At 42.2% G+C, this 25333-nt stretch overlaps 1 protein-coding gene across 5 annotated transcripts in view; it reads right to left on the reverse strand.

The window, feature by feature from the left end:
* The window catches only part of zbtb16a (zinc finger and BTB domain containing 16a), a 256819-nt gene that overhangs the window by 142224 nt on the left and 89262 nt on the right, over positions 1-25333 (reverse strand). For all 5 annotated transcript variants that reach the window (XM_059956858.1, XM_059956857.1, XM_059956854.1 and 2 more), the window contains exon 3: positions 18027-18124. In XM_059956858.1, coding sequence (XP_059812841.1) covers positions 18027-18124 — 98 coding nt within the window. The remainder of the gene's footprint in view (positions 1-18026; positions 18125-25333) is intronic.

Consider the following 25333-nt stretch of genomic DNA (forward strand, 5'->3'; position numbering starts at 1 on the left):
GGGTGCTGTTTTATTTTGGGACGGCCAACACATAGTGGGCACCACAGTAGCGTAGTGGCTAGTGCAATGCTATTATAGCTCAGGGTGGAGCTGGGAGTTCAATTTTGGTGCTATCAGGAGTTTGTATGTTCTCCCTGTGACCATGTGTGTTTCATCTGGGTACTCCAGTTTCCTCCCACAGTCCAAACATATACCAATTAGTAGGTTAATCAGTCTTTGTAAATTGTTCCGTGATTAGGCTATGGTTAAATTGGGGGGTTGCTGGGCAGCACAGTGGGTTGGGCCAAAGGGGCCTGTTCCACGCGATCTCTCTAAATAAATAAAAATAAAACTTTCAAGTGAATGAATGGGAAAGAGTTATCCAGCACTCAATGGGACACACACAAGTGCTGGAGCAACTCATCAGGACAGGCAGTACCTATAGGAAAAGAGTAAACAGGCAACATTTCAGGCCAAGACCCTTCGTCTGGCCCTGGCCTGACCTGCTGAGCCTCTCCAGCATTTTGTATGTGTTGCTTGGCTTTCCAGCATCTGCAGATTTTCTCCTGTTAGCAGTACTCAGCAGGAAGGTGTTTCAGAGCATCTGATGTGCTTTCGCTTTGCACATCTGATATTCAATCTTAGTAGAATAGGCAGTTGGGTCAAGCAGTGGGAACTTCCATCCAATGAATCACCTCTTTTATCATGACTCAGAAAATGGGGAGAAGTTCACAAAGATTTTACATTTATCAGAATTCTACAGGTGGCATCACCAGAGAGAGAACAAGGGAACTGGAAGTTATTGTCACATGTACTGAGATGCAGTGAAAAGCTTTTTTTGCATATGGACCGGACCATTACTCAGTACCATCAGGCAGGAGGGACTGTAGCATTGGAACAAGGACTGTTCGGATGAGAAACAGCTTCTTCTCCCAAACCAGGAGACTACTGAACTCCCAGTCACCACCCGGATCTCATCACGTATGAAGCGTCAGTAACTGTCTACTTCTTAACTTCTGCCATAAATGCGCCTTATTCTAATTGTCAGTTGTCTGGAATTTATTTGTAGAAGTCTGCCGCAGGGTGAGCACTCCTTCTCAGTGCACCCTTGATGCTCTTAGCCGAAAATCCTGGGAGTCCAAAGTGCTTACTTTGAAAAAAAACTGGAGTGCTCAAAGCAGGCCTGGTGGGCCAGAATATTTGAGCTAGGAATAACGGAATAGGACCATGGTTCTATTTCAATGATTAAGAGGGGCAATCGTATTGTGCTGCTCAAGGTGAAATTATTGGCTGTAAGTGAGCAACATGTACAGTATTGCGCACTTTGATCTGGAGGGAAGTTGTTTCATTTGGTGGTATGCATGTATAGAGTTGAATGACAAACTTGAACATTGAGGCAGAACAACATTTTACAATGCAGAATAAAGTGGAACAGACACAGAAAGATTGCCTGATACTCGGCCATTTTTATAAAGTGGAAATTTGTAAGGGGTTCTTCCTGGAGATCTTTAGATACAAGGAAAGATTTTGAAGGCTTCTTTTCCATGGAGTGGAAAGCTCCTAGAGAAAGCTCTGCTCTGGAACCTGCTAGGAGTTCCTACATATAAAGTACACAGATGAGCATCTGAGATGTTTCAGCTCTGAAGATTACAAGCCAAGAACTCTGCAATGGGATTTTTAAAAAATTCTGGGAATACTCAGCCTGTCAGGTAGCTTGACAAGAAAAACTGAAAGTCAGGACCTTTTGTCACAACTGGGAAAGAGGGAAATGAGTTTGTATTTAGAAGCAAGAAAGGTGGGTAGAACAGAAAGTATCTGTTAGGGGAAGACCAACTGAGCAGATACAGCCATTGCATAGAAGAAGAGAGAGATGAGGCTGTGGAAGCCAATGTTTTAGCCAGTGCCTTACAGAAGGTTAGAAGGGAAGGATAAACCACAGCGAAAACAAGGCAAAAGAGACAGACAGAAGATAGGTCAAAGAGCAGAGAACTTCAAGGTTGGTAGTTCCGGAGGAGGCTTGGCAGTGAATTTGAAAATCTAAAAACTGCAGGATTGGACTGAATAACCCCACAGAGCTACCATGGACCAAATGGCCTCCCCCTGTCCTATAATCTTTCAAAGATTCAACAAGGTTAATTTCTTTACCCTCCAACAGTTATTGAATTCATTATATTCAATCATCTAGTCCTTTCCAGCTTCTATAAATGTATCAGTGCTGCCAACAACTCAATAAGCAGTAAAAAATGTACTTAATTCCAAATGAAGAACAGGCTTTCTGCCCACAAAGATTACAACAGCCAACAAGCACTACAGCATCCATTCAGCCTCCCAATAATGTACTTTGTGCTGCATGCAAAAAAAAGAGGGACGCGCGTGTCGAGCTGAATACAAAATCACCCCATTAAAATGCTGAGCTCTTGCTTCTAGGCAACAGGAGTTTTTCCAACCATTCTCACTGCTAACAGCAGCAGCCAAAACAGAAGCTCACGGAGGTTTCAGGGCAGGGAAGAAATTATTTTTTTATAATACAGGCAATATCTGTGCCCCTTTATAATTCAAAGAGCAGTGCGTTAACCATAATCTTCAGATCCCTCATCTGCTTTCTACTCCTCTTCAGTCCATAGTCCTGCTTTAGAGTCCCATCGAGCTGATTCAGTAAAAGGCTTGGTACATCATGTTCTCACCCACAGCCGTCATAAACGCTGTGGAATTCTGGCTGAACATTCAGATCTACCAGTGGCCCATGACATCATTCCAAGGACACGGCTGAATCCCAGCCAAAGCCAAAGAAAAAAATCCTTCTGCTTTTTGTTCCAAGCACTCGCTCCCTCTCTTGTTTAAAACAATAATGAAGTAGAAAGGCTTTGTGCTGACAATATTTCTAAAGGGCAAGTGGATGAAGTGGATTACAAACACGTAACCACTTTAACAGTCAGGAGAGAAAAGGGACTTATTCACTTTCACTTAAACATTCAAAATAAGTTATATCAAGTTCTGGAGGGGTGGCTTGATACTAAACAAAAGAGACTGAGCTCTTATGTTGCAGTGGCCCAGCTCAGGAGAGGAGAAAGGAACATGAAATAGTGTGGATTTCTACTGCACACCCGTTGCAATTGACAGAAAACCACAAGGTACTTTGCAGCCAAGTACTTTAAGTGTAGACAGCAATACGACATATGGAACTGAGGCAGTTGCTCTGCACACAGCAAGGTCCCATAAGCTGCAGCATGGCAACTTCAAGTCGCCTACCTGCACTTTGGTGAATTGAATCAAAGGATCGATAACAAGCAGCAGACCAAAGATAATGCCCCTGCTCTCTGAAAACAATGCTCAGGATCCATCAGAGAGGAGAGGCTTCAATCTTAAATGTCACACCAAAGGATGGCAGCTACTGCATCACCTCCTGTTTCCTGCTCCAATTGAAACTCAATCCACAACCAGGCACAAAGGTGAGAGTGCTACCAATAGAAATGGAAGGGAGAATCAAAAAATAACCCCACAAAATACTGGAGGACCTCAGCAAATCAGATGGCATCCCTGCAGGGGAATAAACAGTTGACATTTATTCCTTCACCAGGTGCTTCCTCCAGCACCTGCAGAATCTCCTATGTTTAACAAAGAACCTACCCAGTCCTGCCGTCCAAATGCAATTAAAGGTCTGTTGTGAAAAACATTCATATAGAGATATGGTAGAGCCATTTTTGAAGTCTCTTATGGCCGACTTACCTCAGACTTGACCCAAACATTGGAGGCAGGAGGCATGATGGAAGGGGAAACTGACAGAATGAGGAAGAACATTTTCACAGTTCAGGGGTTTGCAAGTAAAATGGAACAAGTTATCCGATTGAGGTTGAAGTTCATTTTCTGAGCCTTGCATATTTGTTTATAAGATGTTGGCATCAGAGCGGTATTAAAGAGAGAGTGCAGCAGGTCTTCTCTCTTCACGAAGAAGTTGGAACAAGTCAGTGTTTGAAAACACGAACACACTCAACAGCTTAAACACACAAAGGGATCACTCAAAAGTCCTTACTGATGTTCTTTGAATGCCAAAAAAGTCAAAAGATGACCAGCTTCAATGGATTAGACACTACACTCTGCCTCCAGAATTTAAATTGGTTTATAACTTTCAAAGTACATTTTATAGAGTTTATCTCTAAAATTTCTGGATCTTTGAATTTTTAAGGATTCAAATATTCCCTCAGGCTGGGAATAGTATGGAATTGGAGGGATAGTGTTGGGATAAGGGTTTGAGCATTTAGCACGAAGCGCAATGTTTTCACTTTGAAATTCCTATCCCAGCAGATCGTGGATGGCCATTCCTTGAGTATATTAATAATAGAGATTTGAGAACTTGAAAAGAAATGGGATATATGGGAACGTGATGGGAATGTGGATAGGGTAGAAAGTCATATACTGATTATTAAAGAAAGCTCAAGAGGCCTGATGCCAGAATTTCATAAAAAAGATGAAATGTTAGTAGGTATAGTTTTTCTGTCTGCAGAATTAGGAGCATTTTGGGTTGCTCATCATGCAAGACATTAAACATGAACAAACCAAGTCTATCAACCCATGTTATTTATTCTCTAGAATTCAGCAATGCATTAAATAAGCCAGTGACAATCCTAAATAATGCGTCAAAAGAGTTAGCTCATCCATTTCTATCAAGAGTTCGCTGAGACAGCGCAAAGAAATGAGTACATTTTGTTCTTTTTGAAAAAGATGACAATTATAGATAGGTCCTTGAGGGAAATAAACCGCACACAAACAAAATAAAAATATTCACTGCTGGATTCATTTAGTACAAAACACTCCAAAAGCCTGTCAAGAGCAACAGCAGTGGAAATGGAATTAGTCAGAAGGATGTGTTGGCGACAGGCATTCTGCCCTATTCTACAGATGTTTAGCTTGGTGAAGTCCTATCCTTTTGGAGGAACAAGAGTCTGGAAGAAGTATAAAGAATAAAGAGTTATTGTTCTTTTGTGTGTGCCCATCCAAATCATAACTCCTTCCACTGGTGGACACTGTGGCGTAGTGCTTACTCAGTAAATGCTTCTGTAGAGTTCTTATAACACTAAGAAGAAAAGCCTTTGGGTCCGTATTCCTCTGAACCAGGGTTTTCCAACCTTCTTTATGCCATGGTCCAATACTATTAAGCAAGGGGTCCGTGGACTCCAGGTTGGCTGCCTCTGCTCTAAACCGTTCAAACCTGTGTTTCTGTCCAAATGTCTTTTCAACGTTGTGATTGTGCCCGCCACTTCCTCTGGCAGCTCGTTCCATATACGCACCTCATATACAATATGTCTGTGTGAAAAAGTTGCCCCTCAGATCCTGTTAAATCTCTCCCCTCTCACCTTAAACTCACATCCTCTAGTTCTTGATTCTCCAGCCCTGAAAGAACTATCATGCGTATTAACCCTAGGCTGCTCATGATTTTCTAAGCTGAGGGCAGCACAGTAGCATAGTGGTGAATGCAACACTATCTCAGTGCCAGCGATCACCAATCGAGGTTCAACTCCCATAGCTGCCTGTAAGGAGTTTGTATGTTCACCCCATGGCCACGTGAGTTTCCTCTGGGTGCTCCAGCTTCCTCCCACATTCCAAAGACTTATAGTTAGGGTTGTGGGCATGCTACACCAGCACTGGAAGGGCAACGACATTTGCCGACCACCCCCAGCACAAGCCTCGCTGGTTTGATTTGACCCAAAGGATACATTTCACTGTAATTGTGACAAATCTCTTGAAATGTTGGTGGGTAGGTCTACACTAGAAGCATGGGCAATTTGAGCTGATAAAACTAAGAAAGCACCATTCTAAAATGTTTATTGGAGTAACTGAATTTATATATTAGTATGATTTATTATCCATTTGTAGCCCTGTGTTAAGAGATAACCTTGCATCGTGGCATTTAGATAGGTTCCCAGCGATCTCAAATGAGAGGGATTTAAATACCTGTCAAACTACCACACTGGGCAACTTCTCAAAAGCCTTCAGTTTGATATAAATAAGAGTTACATGATCTGTGACGTTAGGAATCAGGTTGTAACCAAGGAGCCCTTTCACATCTATTCGGGCATGACTCAGGAGACCTGCTCCTGGATCAGCAGAGGCTAAAATGAGGAAACTCAGTCATCTGCTGCAAGGTCAGTGATGGCAACTATGTGTTACAGAGCTTGCACACATATCATGTGCACATTCCTGCTCTTAAAGTTCAAAGTTCAAAGTAACTTCATTATTAAAGTACATATTATATTACCTTATCCTACCCCGAGATTCATTTCCTTGCAGGCATTCAAAGTAAGTACCAAGAAACACAATAGACTCAAAGACTCAATTAAAACACAAATACAACAACCTGTCAACCGTGCAAAGAGAAAATAAGTAACAATAATTAATAAATAAGAAATAAAAATTGCGAACATGAATTGTATAGTCCTGAAGAGTCAGTCCATAGGTTGTGGAATCAGTTAGGGTAAGGGAAGTTATCCCCTCTGGTCTCCATCTGCACCTTTGCACAGGCTAATATTCCCTCATCTCCAAAATCTTCTTCAGTCCCAAGGTTTCTGCACTTGGCCAGCAACAGACTTCTGTTTGTCACCATTTAACTTTGCTTCAGCCTCTGTAGTGATGCACCCAACAGATCAAACTTTTGGAATTACTTCTCTAAACCACATCACCCCTCTACCTGAACTCTCTTTTCCAACGCTCCATAGAACAGAAACTTCATTCGTCCAAATAGATCTTCATGTGGCCCAGAGGAGAACACTGTCTGAGAAAACCCTTCTAAAATGCTTTGGAAGTTGGAAGTTAGAAATAAAAAACTCTGACAATGGTGCAGGATGTTAATGAGGTCACAACTGGAATACTGGGCACAGTTTTGGTTCCCTTATTCAAGAAATGGTAGTAATATTGGAGTCAGTAACGAGGCTAATTCCTGAATTCAGAAAGTTGACCTATCATGAGCGGCTAAAGTATCTCAACCTGTATTCATAGGCACTTCGATACATGAGGGGTGATCTTATTGGAATGTACTAGATCTTAAAAGAGCATGGTAGGACAGATGTTGAGATGCATCCACTCAACTAAGGGAACAATAATCATCTCCTCTACCTATAGCTAAGGTGCACAGGAATTTCTCATATTAGTTGAATCTCTTGAATTCTCTACTCCAAATGGTTGCAGAGGCTACATTAGTGGTGTAGTGAGTAGGTACTTCAAGAGGGAAAGAAGCAGGGCTCTGTTGTGCAAGCACTGACGAGAGGAGTTGAGGCATGAGGCATATCACCTATGATCATATTGAATGGTGGGGCAAGCTTGAGCAGTCAAGTGTCATTGTCATCTTTGTCAATGGAGGAAGTTCAGATGAAGGACCACTGACAGAAATTGCTACACACCTGTCTTCATAGATGCTGATCATTTCCAGTATGCACTACACGACTATGTATGAGACCTTTGATAAATACAAGGTGTAATTGTTGCTGCAGTAACAACCCAATTCACCGCAGAATTGATGCAGGACAAACTTAAAGTGACTGCCTGAACTCTCCACAGCCACCCTTGTACAATACACAGCCAAGTTCCACTGCGCCAAGCCAAAATGTAAATAGGAAAAACAATCCACAGCTTTGAAAGTCTGAAGTGCCTTTTACAGTTTTAAAATCTCTCTAGCCTGGCACCTTTGTAACCTAAATGATGCTGAAGCGTAGAGAATCCAGATCACAGAAATGGCCCGAGCTGGAGAGCTGTTCTTTAAGTACGGACTATCCCAGGGTCACTCAAGGGTTCTGAGAACTGTCTGTAATCCAAAGTTTCCCCAAGTTGGAAACATTGAAGGCCAAGACTGCAAAAGTTGCACTGGTAAGTCTATGCTCTATAAATCCTAGTTAATTTTAGATCTTAGTTAGATCCAAGTTAGACTGATTTAATTAGCACAGTTTTGTACTATAGATTCAAAACATTGGAGCTGCTGGACTAGAGAATGCTGGACTAGAGAAGTTGACCAAGTTACAGGAGACTAGCACCTGGTCTCACTGCACCATTAAAATAAACAATGACTGATCAGTATCTAAAACTCCATCTGTCTGTTTTGGTTTCATTTCCTGCGATTCATCCGTCTAACAAACCTGCATCAATTTCTGTTAGAATCTATTACTTTAGCAATCTACACCTCCCTCAACTCATGGGAAGGAGATCTCAATGTGCACTATTCACTGTGCATAGTGCTTCCCAACATTAACCTCCAATGGTCAATCTCCCAAATATGAAGGGTTTTCACTGCCTGCCCCCCACCATCACACTCTTGATGTCTCCACCCTTCTTCCACCATCTTAATCACATCCAAAATCTATGTCATTGCTAAAGATAGCTACTGCCCAATGTTGGTAGTTCAAAAAGATATTGGTGACCCACCTTCCTGAATAAGTGCAGTTTGTATCATTGTCAGCTGATGGTCCTTCTAATTTAACTCTTATTGCACAATGCTGGAAATAACTTAGCGTAAGTCACTGACTAAAACCTGCCGCTTTAAAGAAGAATCAGATCACTATGTAGCTATGGTTCTGGAATCACACAGAACCAGACTGGGTTCACAGATTGTTTCCTCCCATCCCCTGCCAAAAAAAAGGTGAAATTCATGGGATTTTTCTATACTTGTTAGATCATCTATAACTAAAGCAAGCTAATTATTTAAATATTTTCATTTAGTTGACCAAATTTGAATTTCCTATCTGCTGTGGTGGGCTTGATCCATGTTTCTGTTTCGGTTGAGCTGACCTCTATGGCCAACACCATTAATGTAACCATTCTGTACCTTCATTTTGTCCTCAACCTGTAAATGTATATAATTCAAATCATTTACCATTACAGTTATTAAACAACATTAGTATTGAATAACCCTTTGCCAGTAAGTCAGCCGCTTAACAGAAGGTTCATTTTCCCTATTGCCCACACCCTTTGGGAGATGTAAATGACAAAAAATTGAAGAATACAACATGGTTAGAATGTACTTGATAATAAATTTACTTTGAATTGTGATCCAGCAAATGAATTAAAACCAACATTATCTGAAACTGTTGAACATTCAATTCATCCAGTCTCCAGCTTTTGGCCGGTGCTTTAAGAGTGAGGATGACACATTTCCATTCCACTGAAGACCTGGTAGACCAAAGGGCCCAGTCCTATGACTAGTTCTGGACATTCTGAAATGATGCATCATTACGCCAACGTGAAAACCAAATTTTTTTCCCCACAGATGGTGCCAGGCAAGCAGTTCGGTAGTTTATGAGATGGTGGGTTCCTTCTGCCTTTAACCCAGGGCTCGGTCATACTTCTGATGCATGGACTCAAGGTTCTCCATATACTCTTTACCCACCCCCAACACCCCCCTCCCTGAATGATCATCAGGGATGCTCTGGAGACAGGACGAAGGTGTTAGATTTCTTTGGAGAAGCTCTCAGCACATCCTTGATTTTGTTCTCCCTCACTGTTAGTCTGGTAATCTCTTTCGGTGACAGAATTCAGGATAAGATGTGTATTTCCGAAGTCTAGTGTTGACTGGTGAGTGATGTGCCATTTGAATCTGACTAGGTCCTCAATGACGGGGAGGGTGTCCTGGGAGAGAGCACGAATGTTGCTTTTTTTTATAAAAAAAGAAAACCTTCGGCTGAATACGATCAGCTATCAGTTTTTTTAAATTTCATTAACAGAAGCACAAACTACCCAGGTACAGAGGAAGGTTAAAAAGGTACACGGATTTGACAGTGAAATTTATGTTAGATTAAGATAATACTTGAGGGCAATAGATACCAAGAAACAAAATACAAACAGGAAATCCCTTGACTGATCACACTGAACTACAAATATCTGAAAGAAAATTAAATTCATCATTGTCACATTTAGTATTTCAAGTTCACGTAACACAAGCTCTTTTAAATGACATTATGCCTATCACTCTAAAATTGCAAGACAAGCATTAAACACACTAAAATAGTTAACATTCAAGAAGATTGTGCCAGATCACGCTTAACCCAGCCTGTTACTCATTACAGGTTCTCCTCCCAGGCTCGGCCCAGAGCCTCGCCTACATTTTTTAGCCCTGCGGCTACTCAACCTCAAGTCCTCAACTCCAAAAACCAAGGATTTGGTTTACAGATCTCAGAGGCCTGCCCTGGATGGGATATCTTTCTATTAACTACCACAGTAGTGTAGCAGTTTGTGCAACACTATTACAGCTCCGGGCACTCCAGAGTTTGGAGTTCAATTCCGGCACTATTTTGTAAGGAGTCTCTGTACGTCCTCCCCGTGGAATACGTGGGTTTTCCTCGTGTGCTCCAGTTTCCTACCATAGTCCAAAAACACACTGGGTAGATTAATTGATCACTGGAAATTGCCCTGTGATTAGGTTAGAGTTAATCGGAGTTGTGGGGTTGCTGGGGTGCCGTGGCTCGAATAAAGGAATGGTCATTGTTGAATCATGCTCCGAAGTTAAATATACCAGTGTCACCTTTTAGATAACGCAGGTATTGACCAACTTTCTGGACAGTCATAGGTTGGTCTGTACTTAAACCAAATTGTACTCTACACTAACAAAAGGCTACAAAACATATCTAAATACAAAACTAAAATAAAATTAAAGTTTAAACACATTGTTAATTAAAATATCCAAGAAAATGAAGGAAACTGTGGCCAAATATTTTAAAATTAAGATTGATAACATCAATTAGATTAATGGGTTGTTGTTTGACAAACCTCCTGTATTTGGTCTACAGTCAAGGGACCAGATATGAACTGTATCCAGCCCTCAGCTTAGAATGTCAAGGAGAGCTCCTCCATTCAAACTTGTGATGCAAACACTGCAGATAGCTGACATTTCTCTGTGGATTCGCTGACAAGGCTTCAGTGCAATCAATTGAATTTTTAGATGACATTCCACTGCAGCTCGAGGAAGTGTTATATTGGTGATGGTACAGTTTATTTCCTCAGACTTGAACTTATGCTAATAATTCAACAATAGACTCAGGTCTGGACTATACATGTATATTTTGCGCAGTTGTATTCTACTGATATCCTTCCTATATGTACTCTCTATCTTGTTTGTTCAGGGTCTAGGCCACAAACCATGGTGTCGCTTGTTTATAACTGCTGGGAGAGAGGCCTTGGAACCAGTGCGTTACACTTGGGGCTTGGTGTTCAGTCTGGAGTCAGTGCTGCCACACTCCACCTCCAGTGTTCGCTCAGCAGAAAACAAGCTCTGTTGTGGTTGTCTGCAGATTTCAACCGTGCTCGATGTCTTGAATTTGATCTCTTTTATTGAGTGGCTGTTTTTATCTATTTTATACATGCTATGTGTGCTGGTGCTGTGTATGACTGTTAGTACTGTGTTTTGTACTTTGACCCTGGAGTAACACTGTCTTGTTTTGGCTGTATTCATGAGTATTCACATATGGTTGGATGACAATTAAACTTTAACTGAATTGATTTGCACCTGGAGCCTTGAGAGAAGATCCAAGATCATCCAGTTAAATTTGGTGGGAAGCCAGTCAACAAAGATAAACTCTCAAATCTCTTCTTTCATTTGAGAAATACCAGTTGATTCATGTAAAGCTCTGGTGACTATTACAACTGAAGGACAAATATGATCGAGAACAACTTTTTAAACGAGGTGCTAAACTGACAAATTTCAGTTACCAAACATTGCAGGTGGAAGGGATGCCAATGAAGATTTACGAATTTTAAGTCCTACAATAAAAGAGACAGCAAATGCTGCAACAAATATTTCAAGACAGAAACAACACAGGGATGGAAGACACTTACCTGGAGAGAACAGAGGGCAGAAGAACAGAAGAGACTGTGCAGACTTACCATATAGAGAAGACAATTAATGAGAGAAGATCAGCTTTATTTGTCACAAGCGTATTGAAACATACAGGGAAATGTGTCATGTGCTTCAACAACCACAGTCTGAATATGTGCTGAGAGCAGCCCACAAGTGCCACTAATGTCTTTTGCCAACATAGGATGCCCATACCTTACTAATCCTAACCTGTATGTCTTTTGGAGTGCGAGAGGAAACTGGAGCACCCAGAGGAAACCCACACAGTCACAGGGAGAACGTACAAACTCCTTACAGGCAGCAGAGGGAATTGAACCCAGTCCACTGGAGCTGTAACACTGTTGTGCTAACCACTAAGCTGCCCCATTGACTGTGGCTTGAGAAGCAGATTAGAGGTGCTCCCTTTCAAACACAAACATCGCAACCCTGACAAAGGATAAAGAATCACTTCCAATAAAGCTATTTTTTTCCCAGGGTTTGAAACAATGAAGCCATTGGCTATAATTAAGCACATACTAAGAATGCCACTGTTTAGCCATTTGGAACAGTGACAACTGCTTATTTAGTTCTGCTCTAAGTTTGACTGAAAACTGATATTGAAATTGATGTTTAAACAGCTAATGTTACAAGCAGTAAAATTAGGTACCGTACATCAGAACAGAACACTAGAACATCAGGGTGACTAATTTGAAAGAACCTCTCAAGCCCATGACCCCCACGACCAAGGAGGGCAAGGCCCACAAGTCACTAGAAACACCTCCAGCTGCAGGGTTTCAACCAAACTGCAAACCATTCTGACTTGGAGACACATTACTGTTCCTTCATCATTGCTGGGAACTTCCTATCCATCAGAATTGTGGGAGGACTTTCATCAGTAGGACCACTGCTATTCAAGGAGTTAGCTCAACCACTACCTTCTTTATTTCCTAACTGGAAGACCGTACTCTGTGCAGATTGGTGATAACATCTCCACCTCGCTGATGATCAACACTGGTGCACCCCAGGGCTGTGTGCTTAGTCCACTGCTCTACTCTACTCTACTCTCTTTCTATATCCATGACTGTGTGGCTAGGCATAGCTCAAATACCACCTGTAAATTTACTGATGATACAACCATTGTTGGTAGAATCTCAGGTGGTGACGAGAGGATCAGATATGGAGTGAGATATGCCAACTAGTGGAGTGGAGTCACAGCACCAACCTGGCACTCAACGTCAGTAAGGTGAAAGAGCAGATTGTGGACTTCCGGAAGGGTAAGACAAAGGAACACATACCAATCCTCAGAGGGATCAGAAGTTGAGAGAGTGAGCAGCTTCAAGCTCCTAGGTATCAAGATCTCTGAGGATCTAACCTGGTCCCAATACATCGATGCAATTATAAAGAAGACAGCGACTATACTTCATTGGGAGTTTGAAGAAATTTGGCATGTCGACAAATACACTCAAAAACTTCTACAGATGTACCGTGGAGAGCATTTTGACAGGCTGCATCACTGTCTGGTATGGGGGGGCTACTGCACAGGACCGAAGGAAGCTGCAAAGGGTTGTAAATCTAGTCAGCTGATCTTGGCTACTAGCCTACAAAGTACCCAGGACATCTTCAAGGAGCGGTGTCTCAGAAAGGCAGTGTCCATTATTAAGGACCTCCAGCACTCAGGGCCTGCCCTTTTCTCACTGTTACCATCAGGTAGGAGATACAGAAGCCTGAAGGCACACACTCAACGATTCAGGAACAGCTTTTCCGCTCTGCCATCCGATTCCTAAATGGACATTGAACCCTTGGACACTACCTCACTTTTTAAAATACAGGTGCCCCCCACTTTATAAAGGTAGAGTGTTCCTATGAAACCTTTCTTAAGCCAAAATGGCGCGAAGTGAAGAACCATTAATATGGGAAAAATTTTCGTAAAAGCTAAAATTCTCTTTGTAATGCAAGAACAGGTTACTAATGTAGGTCTTTTGTAAAAGCGAAGTGGCATAAAGCGAACATTCATAAAGCAGGGGAAAGTATTTCTGGTTTTTGCACATTTTTAAATCTATTCAATATACATATACTGTAATTGATTTACTTATTTATTATTTTATTTTGTATTTTTTCTTTTCTATATTATGTATTGCATTGAACTGCCGCTGCTACGTTAACAAATGTCACAACCTGATTCTGATTCTCAAGAGAAATTGGAACTGAACTCTAAATGCCAAACTCCGCCACGGACCGTTCAAGCCCAGCCGTGAGAGGAGGAGGGTTGGGCATGGGGCTAGCAACCCCACCCTGTAAAAAACCCAGAGCTACAGAAACACCAGCAGAGATTCCAAAGACCTCATTCCTGGTAGGGGAAAGATCTTCACCTAGAGAACATATGAAATCAGGAGCCACAGGGCCTATCAACCATCGACTGGCCCGTGACAGAAAACTCTGGTGAGCTGCTGTTGTTGGCCTATATCCCTGTAGGGGTAATGGGCTTAAGAAGCAGCAGCCACCGATTAAACACAGACCTTTGCTTTAAATCAATGAAATAGTTCCTTAAGGCTGTTATAGTTGGCGAGTGGGGGGTGGTAGTGTAGATAAGCTCCTACTACCTATTAACTGCTCCCAAAGGAGTGTACCTCAAATAGCCTCTGACAACCAAGTCCAGCTCCTGCCCTTCACACATGGCTAATCTATTAACCCTGGCAGAACCGTTTCTACTGATAGGAGAACAGGCAAAGGTGGGTCACTGAAGTCGTATAACTAGATGCTTCTGGCAGGTGGGTCTTATCAGCCGTGGTTGGCAGCTCACCTCAGAGAGGGAAAAACTCTGACCTCAAACCGCCAATCACCCTTCCAGCTCTGAGCTTCATCCCACCCCCTCCAGTCTTCTCCTATCATTTCGCATTTCCCTCTCCCCCCACTACTTTCAAATCTCTTACTATCTTTTCTTTCAGTTAGTCCTGATGAAGGGTCTCGGCCCGAAACGTCGACGCTGCCTGGCCTGCTGTGTTCCACCAGCTTTTTGTGTGTGTTGTTGACTGAATTTCCAGCATCTGCAGATGAGAAGATAAACTCTGATCTCAAACCTCTGCTGTCTTGTGGCTGTACCCACTCATGAAGAACGCTTCGGGAGTAAACCCAAAGGGAAAATTCCAGAGCTGCAGTACCTAAGCCAGTCCTACGTTGAGTTCGATGCTGACTGGCAACAACGTTCCCTCTAATCTGTAATGATCAGTGTGTGCAAAAATCTTGTGCTGTGCAATTTTTGGCCCTGTGACAACACGTGCACACTGAATGTTTTCAAATTAATATAGAGGTATTCATCTTATCAGCTAGCAAAACACTATCAGTATGAACTGTGATCTCCTCTGGGTTTGATCACTTTTGCTCTCATTCATCTGCACTCTCGCAAAACACAAGTAGCAGGCTTGTCATGGGTAATAAGGATTTTTATCACCAGAGCTTTTGCAGTGTCCATATGTGATTTGCTTGCTAAATGATGCCTTAAAATGTTAAGTTTCCAAATATCTCTCCACTTCTTCCCACTTGCAAATTCTCCAGCAACTTTTGCATCGTGAAAACACACACAGGTCACACCAGTTTCTGTATTGTACATAAATATTTCTTGTAGCTGCACGTTCCTGACCTCATGAGCTTTCAGTGGAGCAGTTTCTACTGTTTCATTGAGCCATTCTGTTGTAAATGAACGAGCAGTTCTTTTGCGCGTCACGCCCTTTGCTTCTTTGGAATTTGACATAGTGAATCAATAATTTCTTCAATTTAAAAACTCTCAATAAGCCAGTTCTAAAATCTGCAGACAAATCATCACAAACTGGAAAAGGAAATGCGATTGTGTACGATTGTGAAATATACTTAACATGCCAACGAGGTAGAGGATGACAAACTTTTTTGCGCAGTTTAAACTCCTTTGTGCGCTAGCAGCAAAAGATGCGTGCGTGCGCGCACACACCTTGGCGGGTACTTTGACTGGCAACTCGTGCAACACCACTCTTGCTAAATTGTATCGGTCTCTCTCTCCCATACTTTGGGCTCATCAGATGCCTGGAGAAGGGGAAGCCTGCTGCATGGGTAACAGCTTGTCCTCCATGTCACACTGTCCTGGCTTGCGTATCTGGACAGCTAGGATGCAACATCCATGGCCCATGCTGACCAGTGGAGACCTCAGAGAAGCGATCATTGGAATGAGGCAATGTGGTATGATCGCCTTGTGTACAACAATAAAGCATACTGACCAAAGTAACTGAATTGGATTTGATAAAAGAAGCTGATGTGAAGTGAAACACCTTAGATTTACATGATATCCCATTTTGCTAGCAACTCAACATACTTTTACCTCTGGATAGAGGTTAATACATCCTGACATAATTATTAGGGTCCCATAAAGTTATTGTCAGCAGGGGATGTTGGCATGACAACGACCAAGACTTCCATGATGCCGAAGCTGAGGTTGTCACATGTGCAAATGCACATATGCGTAGGTGCAACAAAAAGCTTATGTGCAGGAACACTGCAGCCACACCTGCTACCTGCTCCACAAGCAGCATTTCCTGACAATGTACATTTGTAATTCTGCACCGAGGACACTAGACCGGGTAGCGCACTCAAAAACCCTGAATGAAGTTCAGGCGAGCAAATTAAACCAAGAAGCAGGTTGTTTTAAAATATTATCCGTGAGTATTGAGACAAGACTTGAATTATGGCCTTTGAAAGACTTGACCAAGCACAATTACAAGCTCAGCAGCTAAAAATTGGACTGAAGGCTGCCACTAAAGGTTAGCTTTTTATATAATTAAAGTATCATGTAATTGCCAAATACTTCCTGTCATATTTATTATACATGCTTATCTACAGATAAGAATTGCCTCTGTTAAATCATTGCATTATAACTATACTTCTGTCCCACTGGAGGCAGAGCTGGCAGGAGTGTATAACTAGAACACAGCTTCCCCCACTCACTGAAACCTTACTATGGAAATAGTATTACACAAGTCAGAATGTACTAATGATTCTATTTATTCCTCATTCTTGAATGCAGATCATCTCAAAATCCACTATTGGTCAATATCACAGTGAAGCACAGCTTTCACTGCACAGATACGTGAGATTCAGTCTATTGGTTCTGTTGTTTACCCAAGTCCCCTCTAACTTGGTTTCATTTCAATCCACGCACGCATCTTTTTTATTCCTTTCTCCCTCAACCAACATGTGGAGAAAAATACAGCCTGCAGTCAACACATTGCTGTGGGGGATCTTGTCATACATAAATCTGCCAAATCACACTATTATCACTGCTCAAAAGAAAGGTTTCATTAGCTAAAAAGTGTCCTTCAATGTAAAAAAAAATTATTTTTTTTAAAACTTAAATATGTTTTACTCAATTACATTTAAAAAAAATCAAAACTGTTTTGTTTACAGAACAGGAAACCCACTGCCTCCTCCCTCTAGTCTGTGACAAATTTGGCTCAAGACTCACTGTACATACTGTACCCACAGGCTTGGCATTGAGCCCAGGTTGGCAATTGGCCAGGTCCACAACAACATGCAGCATCAGCCAGCACAAGCCACAGGGAAGGGAGGGGAGAGCTGAAGCACGCACGGCAACACACACAGCATAACACGGCTCACTTTTCACTTTAAAGTTGCGCAAATTCTCCTTGTACAACTGTATGCAAAAGTCCTGGGCACATATATATAGCTTGGGTGCCTAAGACCTTTGCAGAGTACCGTATTTCTCAATGTGGAGCAAGTTTGTAAATCTGATAGGAGCGAAGGATGTTGGGAATGGCAAGAGTGCTATGGGAGGGGTAAGAGGCAGGCGGTGGAGAAAGGGGTGGGGATGGTGCAGGTGCAGACACGCCCAGTCCTAAGACACTAAATGAGGTCATTGATTCCAAACAATTGGTTTATTGATTATTACAGAATTTCTCTCTGGTGCTTCCTGCTCTCTCCCATCTCCCTTCTCTTTTTCCCAACTGTGATGCCCCTCTCCCTGTCCCCTTCCTACTCTCAGTCCACAATAGAGACCAATATCAGATTCAAGTTTATCATCACTCATATATCATGACATTTTTTTTTGCTGCGGTAATACAGTGTAATATATAGAATTACTACAGTACTATGCAAAAGTCTTAGACACCCTAGCTATAGATATGTGCCTTAAACTTTTGCATAGTTCTGTATATGCATGCATTAAAGAATTGAGGAAAAGACTACATGAGCCACATATTACCTGAGTGTGAAAGGAGATGCATCCTTAGCCGTAAGCTGTCCAGAAACCGTTTACCACAAAGTTCGCATCCATAGGTCTTCATTCCACTGTGCATCTTCCTACAGCAAAACAAGGAAAGAGCGTGTCAAGGATAATGCGATTGGAATGTGCAACTAAAGCCATCAAACACGGCCTCTTCAGACACTTGCAACAAATGTTCACCAGAACTGCTCATGTCTCCTTGCTTACATCATGGTTCATTGTTGTTAGGCATTTTAAATGCACTGTAGGGACAGATTGAAAAGATATACTGTATGTCAATCAACATGCTTCGATGCTGACCAGCTCTCCAGATTCATCATTTGAAACTGCTCCCAATAAGACTGATGCACCTGCAAAACATAAATACTTGCCAACACATACAAAATGCTGGAGAACTCAACAAACCAGGCAGCATCTTTGGAGGGAAAGACACAATCCACATATCAGGTTGAGACCCTTCATCAGTCCTGATGTCAAATGTCTATTTCTCTCCAAAGATGCTGCCTGACCTCCTGAGTCCCTCCAGTACTTTGTGTGCGCTGATGGGCACCACAGTCGCGTAGCGGTCACCATGACGTTATTGCTGCTCAGGGTGTTGGAATTCGGAGTTGAATCCTGGCATCCCTTGAAATGAATCTCCGTACGTCCTCTCCGTGGAATGCATGGGTTTTCTCCAGGTCCTCCGGTTTCCTCCCACAGTCCAAAGATATACTGGGTAGGTTAACAGGTCATTGTAAACTGTTCCATGATTAGGTTAGGGTTAAATCAGGGTTGTCAGGGGTTGCTGGGTGGCATGGCTCAAAGGGCCTGTTCCACTTGGTATCTCTAAATACAAAAATAAGATCTCACGCTTCCATAAATATTTGCTGTATTTCTCATCAATTTGGTGGAGAAAAAAAAATTTGTTGAGGAAAACCAAGACCCTGACAATGAAGGGTTATTGAGTCAGAACGTTGTCACCCTCACACTACGCAGATACTGTCTGCTGAGGTTTTTCTGCCACAACATGTTTTCTTTCCAAATTTTGGATTCCCAGCATCTACAGCTTTTTTAAAACAAAGCCTGTAGGAGGGAACCTTCCTACAGTTTAAACAAAGTTAGTCTCTCTGCTACAGTGGTCTCTCTAGGGAAGAGTCACAGTTATGCTCATTATACCTCTTCTTCCTCCCACCAATCAGAGGACACATGTATTGAGAAGATTTCAAGCAGGAAAATGGCCAGATCAACTAGAGGGTGGTGAGGTGTGACCACAACACTGACAGAGACATAGAAGTGAAGCTTACCACATAACTTATTAGCATCCAATGAGCTTTAAAGAACAGAGCAAGAATATGAACAGGCAAGAGCATTCAAGACTGAGTGAACGGAAGAGTGACGAGTGTTAATCAGAGTTAGTGACAGTGCACAAGGAAGTGGCCCAGAGGCTGAACAATGCAAAGAAGCTTCCATTCATTTTGCAACTCCACCATGGACAGTCTCAAGGCTGGCTGCAAAAGGAGGAAGGATGGGCATGTGGTTAGTAACCCCATTCCGTAAAAACCCAGAGCTACAGAAACGGCAACAGAAGCTCCAAAGAGCTCATCCCTGACAGCGGAAGGCCACATCTAGGGACAACTTGAAGGACTGAACCAAATACTAAAATTACAGTATTGTACCTGCCTCAGCCACTTTTCCTGATTGCTAATTCCATATATTGTTGCACCTTTTCTGTACGACACTTTGGTTCCTGTCTATACTGTAATGTTACATCATTTTGAAGCTTCATCTGCATATTCTTCAGTACAGCCCAGAATGCTTAGCAAAGGAAAGTTCAAAATTGATGTAACGTTACAGTATAAACAAGAACCAGAGCGTCATACAGAAAAGGTCCAAAAGTATATGGAATTAGCGATCAGGAAAAGTGGTCAAGGAAGGTACAATACTGTAGTTTAACTATTTGGATGAATACAGATTCAAGATTTAATATGACTTCCAGTACAGAAGTAGAGAACAAAATTATTATCACTCTAAATCAGATGCAGCACAAAAAGAACACAATAATAACAAAAAACACAATAATTGTATGCCCATAATGTGATGCTAGGTACAAGAGTGTCTGTAAATAAGGTGACTGACAAGAGATGATTAAGTAATGATAGTGGAGGGGTGGGTTAGTGGGTGGAGGTGTTGATTGGCCTTACTGCTTGGGGAAAGTAACAGTTTTTAAGTCTGGAGATCCTGGCATAAATGCTATGTAGCCCCTTCCCTGATGGTAATGAGACGAACAGTCCATGAGCAGGATGGGTGGTATGCTTCATGATGTCATTGACCCTTTTCCAGCACCTTTCTATATACATCTCCTTGATGGTGGGTAGGTTGCATTGGCCCACTGCAGAGCCTTCCTGTCCATCACAGGAGGGGCAAGGCTTAAAGTGATATGGGGCTAACACAGGAAATTGGAATTAGCTGGGTGGACACCACAGTCGGCATAACACCAAAGGCCAGGTAAAGAGCTGATTTGGTGCCAAATTCTGGGGAAGACCCTTTACCTCTTACTGGCCCACAGGCTCATTTCCAACATTAACTTCACTGACAATGCCATAGCAACGTTGTGGTTTCTGCAGTTGTTTTTTTTTTCGTTCACCTGTTCAGAGGAAAACCTGCAGCCAGAAGCCCAGTTTATAGAGCTTAACATTCAGATCCCAGTCTGAAACTGATCTTTTATTCCATGGACATTTGAATCCAACCCCTCAATCACAGCTCTACATCGGGGGGAAAAAATTGGAGGGTCAAGATTAAATTCCAACTGTGTGTGTGCTTGCTGAACAAGGAGGGGCTCTCCCTTCCAGTCCTCATACACTTATCAAATGACATAAACGGAACTGCACCAACTGCCGATTGAGAAAGACATTGCGAGATGTGCTAAAATTCAAACAATTACAAGAACAACCACAAGAGCAACAAGGCCACAGAAAACCAACCACATGACATTGCAATCAGCCATTCAACCTCAGCACAATGTGCTCACAGTGTTGTCCTATCCCTCAGGGGAATGAGCAAAGTAAAACTGTAATTTGTTCCCCATCTCCTCCCCCTTTAAATTATCCACCATTTCATCACTGAAACCTTTATTTCCAAACCATGTCCGCTACCTCGGGCTATTTGAGAATGTTCTAAAACTGTCGTCATCCTTGTGCAAGTAGTTTTTGGTGATGAACCGTTTTTAAGAAGTAGCATTGTTTTCACTATAGTCCTTGTCACAAATTCAAAACTTTTATGTATACTCAGTGGCTACTTTATGAGGTACCTCCTGTACCTAATAAAGTGGCCACTGAGTGTACGTTTGTGGTCTTCTGCTGCTGTAGCCCATCCACTTCATGGTTCATTCAGAGATGCCCTTCTGCACACTTCTATTGTAGCATTGGTTATTTAAGTTATTGTCACCTTCCTGTTAGCTTGAACCAGTCTGGCCATTCTCCTCTGACCTCTCCCATTAACAAGGTTTTATCACCCACAGAACGGCCGCTCATTGGATTTTTTTTTTGTTTTTGGACTATTCTCTGTAAACTCTAGAGATTGTTGTGTGTGAAAATCCCAGGAGATCAGCAGTTTCTGAGATACTCAAACCACCCCATCTGGCGCCAACAATCATTCCACGGTCACTCCCCATTCTATTGAATCTCTTGACCATGTCTGCAGCCGCATGATTGACTGATTAGATATTTGCATTAATGAGCAGGTGGGCCTAATAAAGTGTATAAACCTGTGTGTTGGGGTGTTAAGATATCCCTTCTTCTTAATCCCTATCACCCTTACTGAGGCATAGGCCACTGTCAGTACCTCACCAGAGACCTCCATCCTCAGCCTGTCTATCGAGCTGTCCCCAGGTGTAGCTCATCTTCTGGGAGAAGGTCCTTCCTCTCCCAGGGATGAGGTCTTTGTAGCTTCTGTTGGCGTTTCTGGAGCTCTGGGCTTTTAAAGGATGAGTTGCTGGTCCCATACCCAACCCTCCTCCTTTCACAGCTGAGCTTGGGACCATCCATGGTGGAGTTACGTCTCTTCTATCACTGGTTAATTTTGTTGCTCGAGCAGTTGCTCAAGTTCATTCCATCCTCCATCACTTCCCTAGCATGTTTTAACCTTTTCCATTTGTTCATTCTTTATATGAGAGATCTGGGTCAGTGGTGTTGGGTGATCACTATGGAGAAATCACATCCACTCTTAATTCCATCCGATGTGCATACTACTCCCACGGGAAGGGCATTTTGAAGCAGAAACCTGGTAGGATCTCCCCAATGTCAATAGGGGAATTAAAGTTAACTATTTCACTGCCAAATCCCCAGATGACTCAACATGTTGGAGGGGTAAGGGACCACACATGCTGGAATCTGGAGCAACATAAAGAGTGCAGGAGGAACTCAGCGAATCAGACAATGTCTTTGGAGGGAAATGACAGTTGATATTTTGGGTCACAACCCTTCATCAGTGGCTAGGTGAGGGACTCAGCCCACTGAGTTCCTCCAGCACTTTTTGGCATTAACTCAGCATGTTCCTGGCTTCCAAACCTGAAAATGCCAGCACAATTTAATAGTCGATAGGAAGAGCCAGATAGAGCTTTTTATTGTGTTGCAAAGTAACTAAATGGAGAACATATGTTCAGGTTACAAAGTAAGTTTTATTATCAAAGTACATATATGCCATCATATACAACCATAAGACTCACTTCCTTGTGTGCAGACTCAGCAAATCTATAGAATAGTAACTATAATAGAATCAGTGAAAGATCAACCAGAGTGCAGAAGACAACAAACTGTGCAAATGCAAATATAAATGCTGAGCAATAAATCACAAGAGATAAAAAAAAGTTATTAAAGTGAGATCATTGGTTGTGGGAACATTTCAATGATGGAGCAAGTGAAGTTGAGCAAAGTTATCCTTCTTGGTTCAAGAGCCGAAGTTTGAGGGGTAATAACTGTTCCTTAACCTGGTGGTGAGAGTCTGGAGGCTCCTGTACCTTTTTCCCCAATGGCAACAGTGAGAAGAGGGCATTGCCTGGATGGTGGGAGTGCCTGATGATGGATCCTGCTTTCCTGTGACAACGCTCCATGTAGGTGTGCTCAATTGTGGGGAGAGATTTACCTGTGACGTACTGAGCCAAATCCACTACCTTTTGTAGGATTTTTCATTCAAGGGCATTGATGTTTCCTAACCAGGCCATGATGCCAACAGTCAATATACTCTCCACCACATATCTATATAAAGTTTGTCAAACCATCTTCATCACTGTGCTTCATGGGAAGATGAGTCAATGTCATCCGGCACAGAAACAGGTCCTTTGGCCACTATATCCATATCAACAAATACATATTTATAGTAACTGCATGTTATCGGCCTTGGCTGGTACTTCTCTCAAACAGACTTTGACACATAGCGCAATATTAAACTCGGGTATGTGAGAGTTTGACAGAGGACGACAGAAGAACTGAAAAGTTTACCGGGTCATAAGCAAGTGCACCAATTGGCAATCAAGGAACAACAAGAGGCCAGAATTAGAGTTGCAAAGCTCCTGATACGCTGATGGTCAGAAAACGTGTGGTGATCAATCGAGTGAGACTTTAACTGGCTAGCTTTTCCACAGTAAAAATGACCCAAAAATTCCTTCCTGAGGTATTACAGAAGTCAATTTAATGCACAACCACTTGGGCCATACAGGGCAGCAGACCGTTGATCCAACTCTCTGTGGCCTTAGCTGGAGGCATAGTGGCTAATGCAACACTTTATAGCACCAGCAACAGGGGTTCAATTTCTGCCGCTGTTTGCAAGGAGTTTGTACATTCTCCCCATGACCACGTAACGTGGTTTTCTTCAGGATGATCTGGTTTCCTCCCACATTCCAGATGCATACGGACTAGTAAGGGTTAGAAAATTGTGGAAGCTGGCAACCCAGAGCCCATCCTCCGACTGCAATGGTCATCGACACATTTCACTGTATGTTTTGATGTACATGTGACAAGTGAAGACAACCTTTAAGTCAGAATGCTGGAATTTAAGGATAAGCTAGGAAATAGACAAACCTATTGAGAGCAATACTAACAGGACAAAAGTTGTGAGATAGAGCACAAGGGTGGAGGAGGCTCATGTGGAACATTATTTTTATCTACAAAATAAACTTTATTCATTGTTTCAAAATTATTTATAGAAACTTTGTAATTCCTCTTCATTCTTACATTTATAGTCAATACTTTCAGTTCTAGTTAGTTACTTTCTGTACAACCATTAGGACTGCACCATTCATGTGGCTCTTTCAGGTGGTAAACTAACACGAGCAAAGATCATTGGGGCTGAATAGCTAATTTCTACATCCATGATCTGATTAATTCTATGCAATTAGTATTTATGCCTTAGAGTGACTTCATTTTTAATCTCCATCTGTGACTTTTTGCTAAAAGGAATGAAACTGTAATGATACACGAAAAGGCTGATGAATTCTGTATTTGCAATGTTTTACAATAACTAAGATTTTAAGAAAAACAAAAGCCAAACGTGGTTGAAACAAGATGAGGCTTCCATCTGAAATCAGCACATTTAAGAGTGAAAAGGGATCAAAGAAATTAAATTGGATAGAAGACTACTGGATCCAGAATGCATCTAGCTAGACTTCTCATGGGCCACATTACCCAGACTTTTTGTTGGGAAGCTGTAACAGGAGCAGTTAATCTACTAATTGTGCACATAACTGTAAAAGCCTTAAGGGGTGACAGCAAAGAAAACCTCCTCTGAGTGGAGGGGCATTGTGCTTTGAAACTCCACCCCCCCCCCCCAACACACACCTCTTCAGAACTGAGATATCATGAAGTTGCATTAAAACACCAATGTTCCATAGCCTTCCAACTACAGTTTTAATGCAAATGTAGTATAATCCAATCACATAGAGGAATGTTTAAAAAGGAGCTTTTGCTCATAAATTTGCTTTAAACTAGTTGTTTTACAACACAGAGACACAAAGGTTATGGTTACCCTTCAGCCATCTGCGAAGCACTGTGATAATTCTGTAGAATATATGGCCACCTTAAAAGCTTCTCCTTTAGCTTCAGTGCCCTTGGGCGAAGGAGGCATTTAAGAAAACCAGCCCACTGGGCTCATACACCGAAATGTCGAGCAGTGGCACACAGCAGGTAGTGCTGCTACCTCACTGCCACGGGTTTGAACCTGACCTCCGGTGCTGCCTGCATGGAATTTGTGAGTTCCCTCAATTTTCACCCACATCTCAAAGGACATGTTCACAGGTTTATGGCTACATAAATTAC

Source organism: Hypanus sabinus, chromosome X2 (assembly GCF_030144855.1).
Source record: "Hypanus sabinus isolate sHypSab1 chromosome X2, sHypSab1.hap1, whole genome shotgun sequence".
Lineage (NCBI taxonomy): Eukaryota > Metazoa > Chordata > Chondrichthyes > Myliobatiformes > Dasyatidae > Hypanus > Hypanus sabinus.